The sequence below is a fragment of the Neopelma chrysocephalum genome, unplaced genomic scaffold, assembly GCF_003984885.1.
Source record: "Neopelma chrysocephalum unplaced genomic scaffold, ASM398488v2 Primary Assembly neopelma1_61b, whole genome shotgun sequence".
NCBI lineage: Eukaryota > Metazoa > Chordata > Aves > Passeriformes > Pipridae > Neopelma > Neopelma chrysocephalum.
In genome coordinates this window covers 11,201,376-11,217,106 of record NW_020897717.1, presented here as the reverse complement: position 1 = coordinate 11,217,106, position 15,731 = coordinate 11,201,376, and the positions used below count along the sequence as shown (strand labels likewise).

At 36.4% G+C, this 15,731-nt stretch overlaps 1 protein-coding gene across 15 annotated transcripts in view; it reads left to right on the top strand.

The window, feature by feature from the left end:
* The window catches only part of ESRRG (estrogen related receptor gamma), a 400,294-nt gene that overhangs the window by 343,036 nt on the left and 41,527 nt on the right, over positions 1–15,731 (top strand). For all 15 annotated transcript variants that reach the window (XM_027681704.1, XM_027681690.1, XM_027681689.1 and 12 more), the window contains 2 exons: positions 3,951–4,061; positions 8,454–8,615. In XM_027681704.1, the coding sequence (XP_027537505.1) occupies positions 3,951–4,061; positions 8,454–8,615 (273 nt within the window). The remainder of the gene's footprint in view (positions 1–3,950; positions 4,062–8,453; positions 8,616–15,731) is intronic.

Here is a 15,731-nt window from a genome sequence, read left to right as displayed (position 1 = left end):
ATCTTTTTTGCTAGAAGCTTGTATAGTGACAATGAAAGCATTTTTTCCCTCAAAACCAGCTGAAGAAATTTTTATGTTGTATTAGTATGTGTAATTGCTTTCTTTTAAAAAAGTAGCTATTGCATTGATTGATGTAGTTTCCATCTCTCCATATACTACCATTCTAGTCTAACCCTTAACTTCTGAGATTTGTAAATCATGTAAATCTGTTACTACTCATCACTCCTGAACAGGTGAGTTCATGAGCTGGGTATATACTGAGATGTAAAGTGAACGTGTTGCCCTGGAAAGTTGAATGTAACTGGTCTCCTGACTGGTGGCAAGCCCGTTCTTCCTACTTGTACCCTTTGGTCACCCTGTTTTTCACATTAGGGCTCTTGGTTTTGTTGGATTTTAAAATGAGCATTAGGGAATGTGGGGACACAACTTCCCTGTCTGTAGTGGAGCTGTGTTCAGTGACAATAATGGATGTTTTGACCCTGAAGAACTGTAATCATAATACATACAATGCAGTTCACTGGGTGATGTTACATGAGTTTATTTGGGTGGAGTGTGTATCTTTCTTTTCACTTCATGGTTGAGGACTGATAGGATGAGTGAACTGAGTTGCTGAAGACTCTGGCAAGCCACATGCACAGCAGAACTAAAGCAGATTTGTACTTAACTTCTCCCTGGTACATTAGCTAGATGCCACAATATCCTCCTTAGTAATCTGAATACAGACTGTGTGGAATTATAGCAGTTATATCTGTGATCAAGATGTAAAGCTCCTCCTGCACCAAATGAAGATTTTTGTGGAAAAAATTGTTTTTCTTTCTTCCTTTTGTTTTTCTAACAGAGGAGGCATCAGTTGTTACTGTCTTGAGAGCAGATAAATATATCTTTATGTAATGCATTCTCTCATACAAGCTATAGGAGTTACAGGTGAAAATGCATGAATATACTCAGGAACCTCTGGATTTCAGTTTGCTATCTGCCAAACTTCAAAGTTTTTATAGAATGTCAGATGGGTATAGTTTCTTAAGCAGTGTCTTGCATTGTGTTTACTTCCATAAGGACTCTTGGGAAGTAAAATACCACTTAGGGTGTGTTAGGTTATCAGAAATTGATTCTAAAGTAGCTACTTTGTTATAGTAGTAAGAGCAAGGAAATTTTAGGAGCCAAAATGATGGTAAACTCTGTATCAGTTTTAATGAAAGGGTTATAAACCTCTAATTTATAGTCTCTTTGTATTATCAAAAATGTTTTCACATTAGAATTAGTACTATTATAGACCTAGGTAATTTTAAAATGTGCACTACAATTGCTCCCCAGTTATTTAGAATTTTTTTTTAAGGAAAGCCATATTTGGAGGTATAGCTATGTGTATTACATGAGGGCGTGGGTCTAAGTACAATTTTGCTATTGTGATATTTGTCTGTATTTCCTTCCATTGAGTATGTGAATGGCTTGACTGTGTACCTCATCAAATGAAAAGGAGGTAAAAAAATTGTTCATCTTGGTAGATTTATATTATTTTAATTTAAGCTTCAGTTCCATTACCTTTTGATTAAACATACTTCTGTCTGATGCTATCCATCTTTTATCACTATGGAATCTGCTCCCAAGCAGATAGAAGGATGGCATCTGAATTATGCAAAAATCATTTTCTATCTATTTTTCTTCAAATGCTGAGCAGTCTTTTTCATAATCCCACCAATATTGCATGTGGCTAGTTCTAATCCTCTGCCTATTTCTGAATATTCAACTATCAAACCTTAGTCTTTTGCTATTTGTTTTTATGGCGATGTATTGTCCTGGATGTCATTTGCTTCAGGTGTACCTCAAGCTCCCAATTCAAGGGTGAAGAACAGTGAGTTATCATTAGTTCTGAAAAGATTTGAGCTATCAGTTTTTAAAGTGGTCTTGTACTTGTGCATTTCTAAGTATAACTTTAAAACCAAACAAAAATAACCATGTTCTGTTGATCGGATCACCATAAATTTTATCAAGTAGCTTAGACCACAAATCAGTCACAAGTTATATAGGTAATTACCATAAATAAGATTTCATTCATAGTTATACACTTATTGACCTCTTTGGGTATGTGGTTGCTTTTTAATGTGATTCACAAAAACATAATTGGTAGCATACAATGAGAAGGGTGCTTCTTGAGTTTGACAGAGTGAAATACACAGTCTTCTGCAGTAAAACAAATGAAATTTCACTGTTAAGTAGAGGTGATCATTACCCACTTTCCTGGTGGGCAAAAGCTATTGAGCACTGTTGTATACAATTCACTGCATTATAGTCGCAGATGTTGGTTGTGTCCTTAAGCCAAGTATCTTCTGTGTTACTAACCTTTATAGATGCCAACAGTCCGTCTGGGTGCATGAGAATCACATGCACACAAAGCCTTCCCTGTGGAGAGAGGAGCATGGAATTAGATCTGTAAAGTGCTGTCTTCCTTAGGTCAGCTAGTGAGTGTTGTCATGTGTTAGCTTCATGTCGGCTTGGACAGTAAGAGATAGAACAACAAAAGAAAGAAAAGAAAAAAAGCAAGAAATACAAGGAAAGAAGGAACAAGAAATACAAGCAAAGAAGAAACAAAACCTCCCCAACAAACAACAGTTGGCCCTGGATTTCTGGCTAGTTGGGAAAATAATTTTTCTTCACCAAAACCCAGTCAATCCTCTTTGTTTTTTAAGAATGAAAGGGGATTGACAGATGTTTCCTGGTAACTAGACTGTGCTACCAGTGCAGGTTCATAAACAGTAAACTCTGTGCTTTGTTCTTCTTGCTGTGCACATAAACCATAACTTCTTTGGTGATGGCTTCCCCTGCTGTCCAGAAGCCAGTTCTGGAGGTATTTTGTGCAAGGAAGAAGAGAGATGGGAAGAAGTAGAGTAGGGCACAGTAATGACAGTAGAAAATATAAATAGAGAGAGGGGAGCTAAAATAGACATTGAAAAGAAGAGTGAGAAAGTGAGTTGCACTTTATTACGTTGCTCACAGGGATCATTGATACGTAGTGTGTCCTTGCATTCTTGTGTAGTTAAGTCCGTGTCATCAGGGACAAATTTTGCACTTGGTATTACTTGTCCTGTTGCCCTGCATATGTGCCAAGTTTTTCAACTTCAGTGTTATGTTACTACTTGGTTATAGTCACATTCATCCTGGTTGTCTGGAAATTTGCCTGGGTGACTCAGAAAGAAATATTTCATAGTTTTATAGGACCTACCATCTTTCCACCCTTCCTTCTCTTTTCATTTTGTCAATGAGAGCAGCTGTAGCTTGTTTCAGGAAGGTAAACTCCTATATATCTGTACTAAACAGGTAGCAGAGTGCTTTCTTAAAGCAATGAACGGTATGGAGGTAGAACACAAATGTTAATTCATCATTGATGACATCTAAATGCACAGCTGTACAATGTCTTTCAAACCCTCATGAACTATTTCAGGTCTTTAAGCCACATATATATTCTTACTTTACTAAGGATACTTAGTTTGTACCCTCTGGCCATGTTAATCCATGTTAATTAAAAGCATTGGTTTTGACTATCTAAACTTAATACAGCACTCATTGTTTCTAAAGTTCTAATTCTCTGTACTTCTCTACTCATAATGTTAGGCTTCTATATCTTTGAACTTCTGCTTCTGGCAAAGATGACTGAAGATCAGACTCTTTCAAATGGAAGCTAAACTTGTTAGCTGTTTGTAATAATATGTAAAAATGAATGAATGGTTTTAAACAAACAGGAAATTATGCTGTATATTTAGTCTTGCATGTGTGAAAATCCAAACAGCTTGCAAATACATGTAGTGCTGATTTCCATTGCTTTCTAAAATTAATCTTTTGAAATAAACATGCTTTTAATATAAATATTGGAAGGCAGGAAGTAGAAGATTGTTACCTGAAAGGCAACCTCATAATACATTTAATTACATGTTTGCTTATTTTTCCAAATGTAGGTGTCCGCCTAGACAGAGTACGTGGAGGTCGCCAGAAGTACAAGCGCAGAATAGATGCAGAGAATAGCCCATACCTGAACCCTCAGCTAGTTCAGCCAGCAAAAAAGCCATGTGAGTACACCAGATACACGAAATTTCTCTTTGAGTACGAGATATTGACTCCCAGTCCTCTTTGCTAAGCTCCTTCTGACTGGAACAAGGGTTTGGTCAAAGGTTATTGCCCTGAAGACTATATCAATTTAGCTGTTAACAGGTTTTGTTTTAAATATGCTCATCTTTCTCAAGTGGAGTTGAACAGAGAGTGTTTTTACAGGTGGAAGTGTATAAAAGCATGGTTTATGCAGTGCAAATTTTACATTTACAGGTTATCTTTATTTTCAGTGGTACATAAAATGGTTCATACTGTGATCATTAGCTCATTGAAGCTTCTACTTTCAGATTTCACAAGAAAGTGATTTTTGTAGTTTTCACTAACTAAATGAGTTCAACTGCTCAACCTCCCAATGAAAATACATTAAGAGCCTCATTAATTTATACCTATAGATTAATACACTACCTAGCATTAGATTAAAACAGCAATATGCCACACTAATAACAAAGCAGAGATTGGTAGTTTGGGCTCTAGTACCCTCTTCGATTTTTTTGCTTTGTTTTGTTATGTTTTAATAATGTCCTTGATTGTATCTTGCCAGGCTGAAATTAAGAGGGAGAGAGAGAGATGATCATCTCATTGCTAAAATACAGGTTCCATCCTCTTTGCGATTAACTAAAAATAGTTAGGGGTTTTGCTTTGCAGCTTATATAAACTCAAGCAGTGACTGTACTAATTCCATGAAGTAAATTTAATAGCATTATAGCTGTAGTGCAAGAGGTTGGTGTATTACCCTGAAAAGGCAAACACACTGTATTAAGTGTCGTAAACTCCTCCAAATTCAAACGAGAATACACATGTCCAGTTGCTCCTGCCGAGAAGGTTTATTTGCTCCTAAAATGGATAAATAAGCCAGGGAAATAAGGAGGGCAGATTCCTCCTTGTCTCCCATTTGCCTCTGCCCCTAAGCCTCTGACAAAACACATGTCAGTTTTAGCCTCTTGAAAATACCTGGCTGTATTGAAAATGGAATTTGTTTCCGATCGTGTTCCCCAGTAGGGGACAGTGCTGTGTACAATACGTTTGAGCATATGGGGATCTGGAGAGCAAATAAACAGTCTTTGAACTCTAAGTGAAAGGGCATTTTAGCTGTGTCAAAGAAAAAACAGCCAGTTTTACATAAAATTAAGGCTTAAGTGAACATATGGCATAGTTTCCTTTTGCCTTTCCAAAAAACATTATGCTGATTATATTCCTTCAATTGTCCAATCTGGCATCTTCTACTCAGCCTCCATAAGCTGTCCCACTGTTCTGTAAATACAATCTAGGGCTGCACTAAGCAGATTTTGCACATTATAATAAAAACTTTCTGATAATACAATAAAATTTAATAAACTCTAATGCTTAATTTCATTAGAGGTTTAGTTTTCCTGGGTGCACAGATTTTCAGTTTTTCATTTACTTGATATTGTCATTGAGTAGAAAGATTGGTAGCCTAACATACCAAAAAAGCCAAGACCAAACAGACCAAAAACCAAAATAAATTCCAACCCAAAAGCCCCAAGCCCTTAAGGCATGAACTGAGGTTAATGCAATTGTACCAAAACCCAGGAATCTCTGTGTAAACCCATGATTACTGCAAAGTGGTACTACATTACCTTTAAGACTATAACTACACCAATTTCTTTAAGCTCCGTTTGTCTGAGATAAACTAACCTCCTCATAAATCATTGCTCATTATCTAAGTGCCTCCTTTTTTCTTAGCTTGTCCAATTACAAACATTTATAAAACTTAATTTTCAGATCTTGACAGATAAGTGTCCAGATTTGAAATAGTTGAATAGGGTTTGTGTGGAAGTAGCCTGGGAGATTTTCTGGACCCTGACTGGTAGTTTGTGTGTAACAAAGGCGTGGGAATGAAAATTGGGTTCTATTGATTCTAATTAGAGAAACATTAAATAAGATTTACCTAGAAACAGTGCTCATGGCTATTCAATTTCCTGAGTGATGGAGTTTTCTAAGTACATTCAAAATTTTCCCATGTTCTATACTAATGCATGAGCCAATACATGTAGCTTTTTCCCTCTACAGAGAAAGAACAGGTGTTTGGAGGAACTTTCCTACAGCTGCTTCTGATCTCTACTGTATTTTCCAGCCTCACCATGGACTCTAGTGGCCTGCTTGTAGATCTTATTAATTGCAAAATTTTTAAAAAAAAGAGAGATTTTGTGAATCCTGAATCAAAATATACAATATTCCTGAATCATTTAGAGAATGCCGTTAGTCAGGAACCTCATACAAAAATGGCCATCTCTTCTGTTGCATGGAAAAAAACCCCAGAACTTGGAGATGAGAGGACATTCATTTGTAACTGGTTAAAACCACACAAAGTTGAAGTCCTCAGCTACGTATGTTTGGATGTTAAGAAATTGTAATTCATTTATTCTACTTTTCAAACCATGTACAAATATTGGAATTTGGGAAGAAGTAATATTAACTTTTCTCACTCCCATGTTTTCTGTGTGAAATTGAACAAGATATGAAGAGACTGTTTAAAAGAATTAAAAAAAAGTTTGCCAATATAAGTTAAAACTACCATCTATCATCTTTAAATAAGAATAAAATTCTTCATTAATCAGTTTGATAATCAGGAGAATATTGAGATCAAGAATTGCTCAGTTGGCCTAGTTCCTATAGTTCATATTAAGCATGAATGTGTCCCCTTGTAATAAAGCATGCTTGATGTGATGGTTTCCAGTTGCCTCTTGCACTTATTATATGAAGGACTAACATATATCACAACTTCTGACACACAAATTTGGAATAAGGCAAAAATTGTTGAGATAGTAGATCAGAATCAAGTAGTCTGTGTCACAAAAGAGCAATAAAGTATCAGAAATCTGAATCAAGTGAGTATGTTATGGAAATATGTCATGGACACTGCTGGACATGTCACATCCCAGTCAGCTTCCATTGCAGGAGGACAGTGTGTTCCATCCTGTGACTTATATGCAGATGGGGAAAATTATACTAATTCTAACAGCTTTCTCTCCAGTCAGAAAATACTTGGCATCTTCTCCATTTATATCAAGCCCCATAACTCTTTATCCCGCTGAAGGGAACAGATTCGTGTAAAATCACTGAAAGGTGCCTTTTGGGCTTTAAATTCTGATGGTACATTTGAGGTCACAAGATGTACGTACCATGAAAAATAAAATGTAACTATATTGGGAAATATAGTAATGTATCCTGTATTAGGAGGCTTAATGAATTAGTCCGTTTTCCATTCTTCAGTTCTGCCTTCTCAGAGTAATAAATCAGGCTCCTGTATAGAGATAAAATATTTCCATTGTGCCTTCACATGGATATAGTGCTCATTTTATGTTTATCCTACTTATAGAACAGCAACACTGTATTGTAAATCTTCCAGGCTCTTCTCTTTTTTTCTCTCTGCACTTTTCCATATAACTTAATTGATTATTCCAAATAGATTTCACAAGTCATCTGGATGAAAAAGTAAATACTACACACATGAATGAAAATGCTACATAGGTAAAAATAAACAGTATGTGACTATGATAAAGTATCATTCTTTGCACAAAACAAGTTTTCTGAGGTAAAGTTTGCATACTTTTATATTTTCCATAATTTTACACTCTTTATTCTCATTGATTTTAAGGTTATTCCTGTTTGAAAATGAAAGGAGATCATTAGGGTATTTTTGCACTTGAGCAGCTAATTGTATACATGATTGTAAGTTTCTGTGTTTCACTGAACATCAAGTTCATGTAAGGCAACACCCCATTTTTCTCACAGCAACAGCCCCAAGGAATACAGGTTCATTCTTAACATTTCAACAGGCAGGATACCCTTAATTTAAGATATTTGAGATAGGGAATGCTTAGAAAGTCCTGAGATCAGTTTTGTGGCTATAGTTTAACAGCAACATCTGATAGAAAGAACGGTAGTTGGAGTTGCTGACAGAAGGTGCAGATTTCAGTGACTGACTAATTGCTTGTGGTAGTTACTCGCTCAAAAAATACACTTGCCTTTGGGAATAAGAGGGTTAGAGGAAGGCAAAACTTTTCTATTTGCGCAGTCCAAAGTATATTATAATGCATGAATCTTTTTCTATAAGGTTTGTACTTCAGTAACGGAAGGTAATCACGTATTTCTATGTTCCATTAAATTTACTTTATTAAGAACATACATGTCTGGCTTGATAAACATTGTTAATGGATCAGATTTGTTTGTGCTGTAACCACTTGTAGAAGCCTATGAAGTTATGATAACATATAATTAGGTTGAGTGTCTTAAGACAAATTCTTGTGCACTTTGAAATCTGAGCCATCTGTTTGAAATGTAGAATGATACTACTGGTGATCTTGTACTGTTCTGGACTGTTTTTACAGATAACAAAATTGTCTCCCATTTGCTGGTGGCTGAACCAGAGAAGATCTATGCTATGCCTGACCCCACTGTTCCAGACAGTGACATCAAAGCACTTACCACTCTTTGTGACCTGGCAGACAGAGAACTGGTGGTGATCATTGGATGGGCTAAGCATATTCCAGGTACATACAGTATTTATTGCAAATAGATAACACACAGAAATCATTGCGTGGGTTATTCTCTTCTGGTAAAAAATACTATTTTTTTCTCTCCCTACAGTGCATAAAGTTTTCTTATGGCTTCAGTTTATTCACATAGAACATAGGTTAGATAATAACATATGTTACCTTGAAAGTAGTGGTATTGTTGCAGTGAGTGCTACTATGTTAATAAGTTTTACATGCTACTTAGTGAATTAATTTTTTTCATGTATTGCTTTTACTAAGATAAACTTACCTTGCTATCCAGAGCATCAGCCTGGATGAAGGGTAGTGCAAGTCCTCTCCCCTGTAGTCATCTGATTCAGGATTACTTGAATTTAAGTCTGGCTGCTCTGTAACATAAATGCAGCACTACCTTATACTGACCAGAGGAGGTGAAAAAATTCAGTTATATTTTGACCTGGCACAGAGGAATTGTTCTCTTCATTGATTGAACTAGAGTGAGAACAGAATTGTACCAGCAATTCAGTAGAAAGTACTGAATTGTACCAAAAAGTCTCCTCTTACGGCTTAGTATTTCCTTGGTCTGCATGAAATGGGCTGCAGTCTACTTCACGTTAATGCACTGATACTGTAAAAGCTGACTGGCACTCTTATTAGCAAGAAAAATGGGGGTCATCAAAAGCAGTTTCTCAGAAGATTAGCGATTTCTTCAGATAACAATTCAGGTATGTTTTTCCCCCCAATGCTGAGGTGTTTGTTCTTGCTCTGTGAGCTAGCAGACAAACTCAGAGAAGTCTCCAGGGTTCTCAGTCTGTCACCTTTCTCAAACAGTAAAGTCACAGAAAAAAAGACCAGCTTTCTTTATTGTTTCTTAAGGCATTTTTCTAGTCCAGTAGATGAGTGAACATGTTGGTGTGTTTTCATCATTAGTTTTCTAATTTTGATAGTGGAGCCTTATTAAGCATGAGACTGAATAACCTTTAATTCCTCAGAATAATACGTCATTCTAATTTTAGATGTGATTTTGTGATACTTTAATAGTAGAATAAATAATCCAGTCAGTTGTTTGTTTATCAAAGTTAAATACATTTTATTTCTAGTTTCCAAGGCAATCACAAAGAAATATTCTTGCTGTTTGTTGGGGGTTTTTTTACCCCTTTTATTAACCAGTTCTTCTGGGTCATCTTCGATAAATATAAATGCAATATATATATCAACACAATAAAAGAATAATAGTAATTTGTACATTTATGGAGTATTATTTCACTTTGGATGAAAGACAACAACCTACAGACTCTAAAATAGTCAATATGCGACTTGAAATTTAGTCACTCTCTATTGCCACAAACGGTGCATAAACAAGCTCTTGTATCACAAGCAGTGTTTTTCTGGTACAGTTACCTTATTTCTGTCTCCTTAAACTAGTTTGTCTTTATGCTTTGAATGCTACAGTAATTTCTTTAATCAAATTGATGGAAGTCCCTTTCCCAGCCCACACTGAAACCAATTTATTGGTCATGATACGCCGGCTATGTTGCTAACAGTCGTAACGAACTGTCAGGCAATATCGCAGTGGAGCTAATTTGAAGTCATTAGGTGTGCAGCGTTCAGGCAACAATTTGTTACAGTGGTTAGGAACACAGCTGACATTTCTGAATGGCTTTGTTCAGAGCAGTTCTAGATGAGCCCAAGCAAATTGTAAACTAATTTAAACATCACTCTATATTATAGTAGCTACTTTGTCTTACACTGGTTGTTAATAAAGCACCCCAAATTAAGTCAGAGTGAGTTAGGTAGGTGAGTTTGAGTTTTATCTTTAGAAGATACTTAGATCACCTTAACCGAAATAGAGTAGCTCTCAAAGAAGTCAGTCATGCTCCATAGCAGTTTCAGGAAAACTTTTGTCAGTTTGATTTGTGAATGTGCTGGGGAGCTTTGATTTGGCTGGAGGGTTAAGAAGAGCAGAGGGATGAGACTGAGCAGCCTTTAAAATGATGGCTTTGGTTAGCTTGGAAAAGGTATTGGATGCTGTAAACTGGCCTTGAAAATTTAAAGTCTGCAATCTGAACCAGTTGAGGAACATTTCTGCCCTGAGACAGCATTTTAGTACAAAGTAGATTCAAAACCGTAGCTGCACTGGTAAAGCCACACAAGGTAAGTTTACTTACCTGATTCCATTTACAAATGAGAAGGAAAAAACCCCCAGGAAATTAAGACAATGTTTTTGTAAGCCTTCAGCTAACAGAGAACAGTGATAAAGTTCGTGTTTGTTTTCTGGCATTTGAATGCAAAAATCAAAATGCAAAAGGGCTGGACATGCTAAAGGGCAAGTGATGAGCTTTTGTAGCTTGGTTTTGAATGATGGAGTACTGCTGAACTTGGACTGCCTACATTCAGCTAATGTCTGGCACAAAACAACTTGTAGAAGAGCCTGTACTGGTGCTAGCTGACTTGTTTCTAAGCTAACAAATGTTACTATAGGCAGAAACATAAGAGAATGGGGAAAAGGGTGCAAATTGCATAAAAGTTCACTGTAGCTTGGCAGACTAAGTAAATCCTTGGTGTAAATCTCCTAAAGTCGATTAATTATACCAGTAGTGAATTTGTGCCTAGCACAGCAAAGCAGCAATCAGCAAATCTTTCTTTACTATAGTGATTTCTTAAGGTTCAGGGTAATTAAAGGCCCTTATATATCAGGTACTTAATAACTAATAAAGATTTCAACTGTAAAGCATTGCAATGTAAAATTTGTCTTTGTGGAAGAAACCGAAACAATGTTTTTGCTACTCCAAAAGAAATTCTTTTAATGGGATTATCTATGGAAAGGTAACAATGTAATATGCGTTCTGCCCTGGCCAACCATTTCCCACTGCAGTCATAAACCAAAAAATGTTTTCAAATTATACAAAGTTCAAGTGCTTTCATAAAATCATTAGTATTTTTGTGGTATTGGAAACATTTCAATACTTGCTTTTATTGAACGAAAAGTCTATACAATCTACAAAAGGAAATATTGAAAGAAAAATATATATGGAAAGCCTTTATCAGTAAATAGAATTAGTCTCCTTGCATTTATAAATCAAATAAATGGAAAGTGTGTTGTTATGAAACATGACCACGTCTTATCTGAAGAAGAAAAAGATCACAATGGCATTAGGAAATGCTTGACTTTAGTTAGAGAGGCGTAAGGGCACAAGAACAGATGATGGTGCCCTAATAGCCCTTTTTAAGAATGACAGGGCCCCGCCATTAGCATCCTTTTATATCCTTGGAAATTGCTCATGCCTCGCTTTTATGGTTCCTATCTGCCTGACTCTTTTTTATTTCTCTTTCAATTTCATCCGCGCTCGGATAAGCGCATGCTAACACAATATGATTGAGCTGTAAAATGGAACGCTGTCGCCTCTAATCTCTTTTATGTAGATATGGAGGTACTTCCACACTCCACTTCATTCTCTCTCCATTGTTGGCCTTTTTAGAATGTGTTGCCGAGTAATGGAGGCTCAGTCAAATATTAGAGCTAGGTTTCACAGGGTGTGATAAGAAGATTATCGGCCCAGCAGTCAGATCTATTGTTGTTCTTTGTGTCAGATTAAAATATTCTGATGTACTGTAACTTCGTTAGTAAAATATTGGAGGTGCTTAGGGAGAGGCTGATGCTGCCTCATCTCCTGCCTGATGAGACAAAACTCCTATTAACTGACCTAAATAAACTGTAAATATATTATAAAGCCTCCGTAAGACTTTTATTTTATTTTATTTATTTTATTTCACTTTGTTTCATTTTATTTCATTTTATATCTTCTAAATAAGGGAGCCTTTCTTAATTCAGTGTTTTCTGGTGGTTGAGTTTCCTACCCTTTGCACTGTATTTTGGGAAGTTTCCGTTTTATATTTGGTCACGTTATATTGATTAAACTTTTGCAGTATGGAGTGGCATTCTGCTGACACCTGGTCACAGTATCAGAGTTGTTTAGGCGCGATTTCTGTAATGTAACTCTCTCGTTGACATTCAGCAAAAATGCGCAACGTTCTTTCATATTAAGTGGAGGCAGCAAACATTAAGCTCTTAAAAATGTGCATAACAGGAAGCTAAAGACAAAATGTTCTCTAAAAAATTTGCATGCATGAAAAAACATCAACCAGACCATAGAAATCAACTTTTTTGCACTTAAGATGAAAAATTTGTTTGGAAACAGTAAATCAGACTAATACATCAAAAATAACTAGTTACATTATTTAGTAAAATAAGCCTGCTTGTCTTCCACTGTGTCCCTGTTTTGTTAGCAGTAACCGTGTTCAAGGGAGGGAATAGTTAGAAATTGATACTGCCACTGGTGCTAGCATTAAAAAAAAAAAAAAGGAGGGGAGGGAGAATGATTTTGATGGAGTAAATACAAGAATGTTTTGAATATTTTAGTGCTAATGTTAATTTTTTATGAAACATTGTTGCTCTGGTATACTCTTTGTAGAGGACAATATTTAAGCTTTCCTTTCCAAAGCAGCTCTCAGGGGTGTAGTTTAACATTCTAATACTGAATGAGAACATGATATGCTTCAGAATTGTCATTTCTAAAATGCCCTTTTCTCATCATCTGGTTCAGAAGTACCATCCCATGTAGGTAAAAGTACAGAAAAAAAGTTGACAATAGTCACTTTTGGAAAGCTAATGTTTAAGAAAGCATGAGCACTTACACGCATGGTACATCCATGCAGATATGAATTAGGTGCATATATGTACCTGTTCTCATGCACATAGTTGTTTATTGTCTGCCTCTAAGTGGACATACAGTATGTGTTTAAATGCCAGAGAAAAAGTCTGAATGTTACTTTATGATCATACCTGAAATCATATGTTGCAACAACCCGGTATATGTAATAACATACATTGCAGCCATAACCAGCATTGTGTTTATGCCCAGATCTTTCTCTTTATGGTTATTGGGGCAGCTAATACAGAATCTCAGCGCTGTAAGAGAAATAGGTGTCTTCCTGTATGTCTGTGCCACGCTGCTTGCTGCTGTAAAATTTGTTCTTTCTGCTGAGGTTGAGGCCTTCCCTAGTCTCTTGTGCTGTTAGCTGAATTTAGGACCACTTCAGACACGGGGAGGGCTCCTGCAGCTTTCTCAGAGCACCCCATCACAGATTGCCTGTCCCTCCACAGACAGGTAGACATGTAAATGTGGTGTTTACTGCTGATGTAACATGGAATGGAGTATGAGTTAGGTGCTAAGAGGCTGGTAGTAATAATAACTTGAGCCTCCTTGGGAATCAGGACATCCTGCCCTTTATCAATGTGCTGACTGGGATACTTTGTCAAAAGCCCTGTATCTGCTCTTCTTTTAACTCCTTCTACAAACATGCACTAAGTACAGTGGCCAGACTTATTCTTCCTGTATGGAAATGTTCTTGAACTCACAATCTGTGTGACGTGATCTAAGGCAGACCATTCCCTGGGCCTTAAGGGTAGAGATTTCTGCCAAAAGGTTTCTCTGAAACGAATGACTTCCTTGACCTCTGTCACTGAATTGTACAATATGGGAAATCAGCAATTGTCTGCCAGTTTTATTTTTGAGCACTAGTGTGGATAGACCACCCGACACTACCAGTGTTTAGACCACCATATTGAGTCAATCTTCTCTAGGCAGAACAGAACAGCAGTGTGCCTAAAATGCCAGCAGTTCACCTATCCTGTCGCTTGAAGTGGTAGGAATGGTGGCAATTTTCATTTCCTCATTTTTTGAAAATAGTATCACAGAGAAGGTGTAAGGGATTTTGCAAGGCAGGGAGGAAGAGGTAGGATTTCAAGGATAATGCATAAATAAATACTTCCACAAGTCTCCAAGCATTTTCAAAACAAAACAAGTAGTAGTGGTAAAAGGTAGTAACCGAAAGATCTGTTTGTTTATTTTAAAATTATTTAATATATCCACCTGAGATATGGTGGTGGGCTATTCTTCATGGATCTGTAATTGAAGTCAGTGGCAAAATTTCAGCTGATTTCAGTACAAAAGAGTAGTAGGCCTTGTGTGCGACTATAGATGCACGCAGTCTTAGTGTGTCTCCTAGTCAGAAAATGCTGATTCCAGTTCAGAACTGAGAGAGACAGCAATGGAGAGGTGAGGAGGTTTCTGTTACTGCTAGACAGAGATGTCCTGGGGTAAAAAGAGCACTTTAGTTTCCAGGTTAGTTTCCACTTTCCATTTTTTACTTGCATTAAATTAACCGAGGAGGGAAAAAATAATCCCAAACATATAAACATCTCATCACATGCAATTATACATAGATATAAAATAAATTTGTAGTAAAACTCAAAAAAGCACAAGAAACTCTTGCTAGTTATGACTTTAAAGTCCCTATCTATTAATTGAAAAAGCTTGTTTAAGACTAATCAACAAAAGCATAAGAAAGCCAAAAACTGGAATTAACAGGTAACAAAAGAACTTGGCTCAATTCTTATGTTTTAACATTGTAGGGTTTTTTAGAAAAAAATCCTATGTTTAAATCCTTTTCTCTCAAAAGCAGAAATAAATGGTGACTTTATATCTTTATTAAGTTCACCTTTTATTCATATAAAAGTACTTGCTTTCTCCTTCTGAGTGACTGTCTCCTTTTTGTTTGGTTGGTTGGTTTGGGGTTTTTTTTGTTGTTGTTTTTTTTTTTTTAAACAGTCTTCTCCACTCATGCCCCCAACATTCACACTACACTGTCTGGCTGTTGGACTTTTTTTATTCCCAGTGTCCCCCTTTATCTGCCTCAACCAATCTCCAAATGAATGCATGTCTATCATGGCCTTAGCTTTGACACTCTGGATATATTGATTAATAGTTGCCCTAAGCTCCTTTTAGCAAATCAAATTTTCACTTTTAGCAAGGATTTCGCCTCTGATTTATTCAGCAAAGTGAAATGCACTAAATTGACTTTGACATTCAGGGAAAATGGCTGAAAAACAAAGAGGGGAGGAAAGAGATATAAATTGTGTGGCAGCTGGAGACTTCAAGCATAAAAGAGGCAGTTTTCTATAGAATATCACTGGTTAATTTGGAAACATGCATTTAAACAGCAGTACAAATTATTTTCTTAAAATTAGATGTTTTTTAGACTGAGGATTTGGGATATAATAAGGTTTACTTA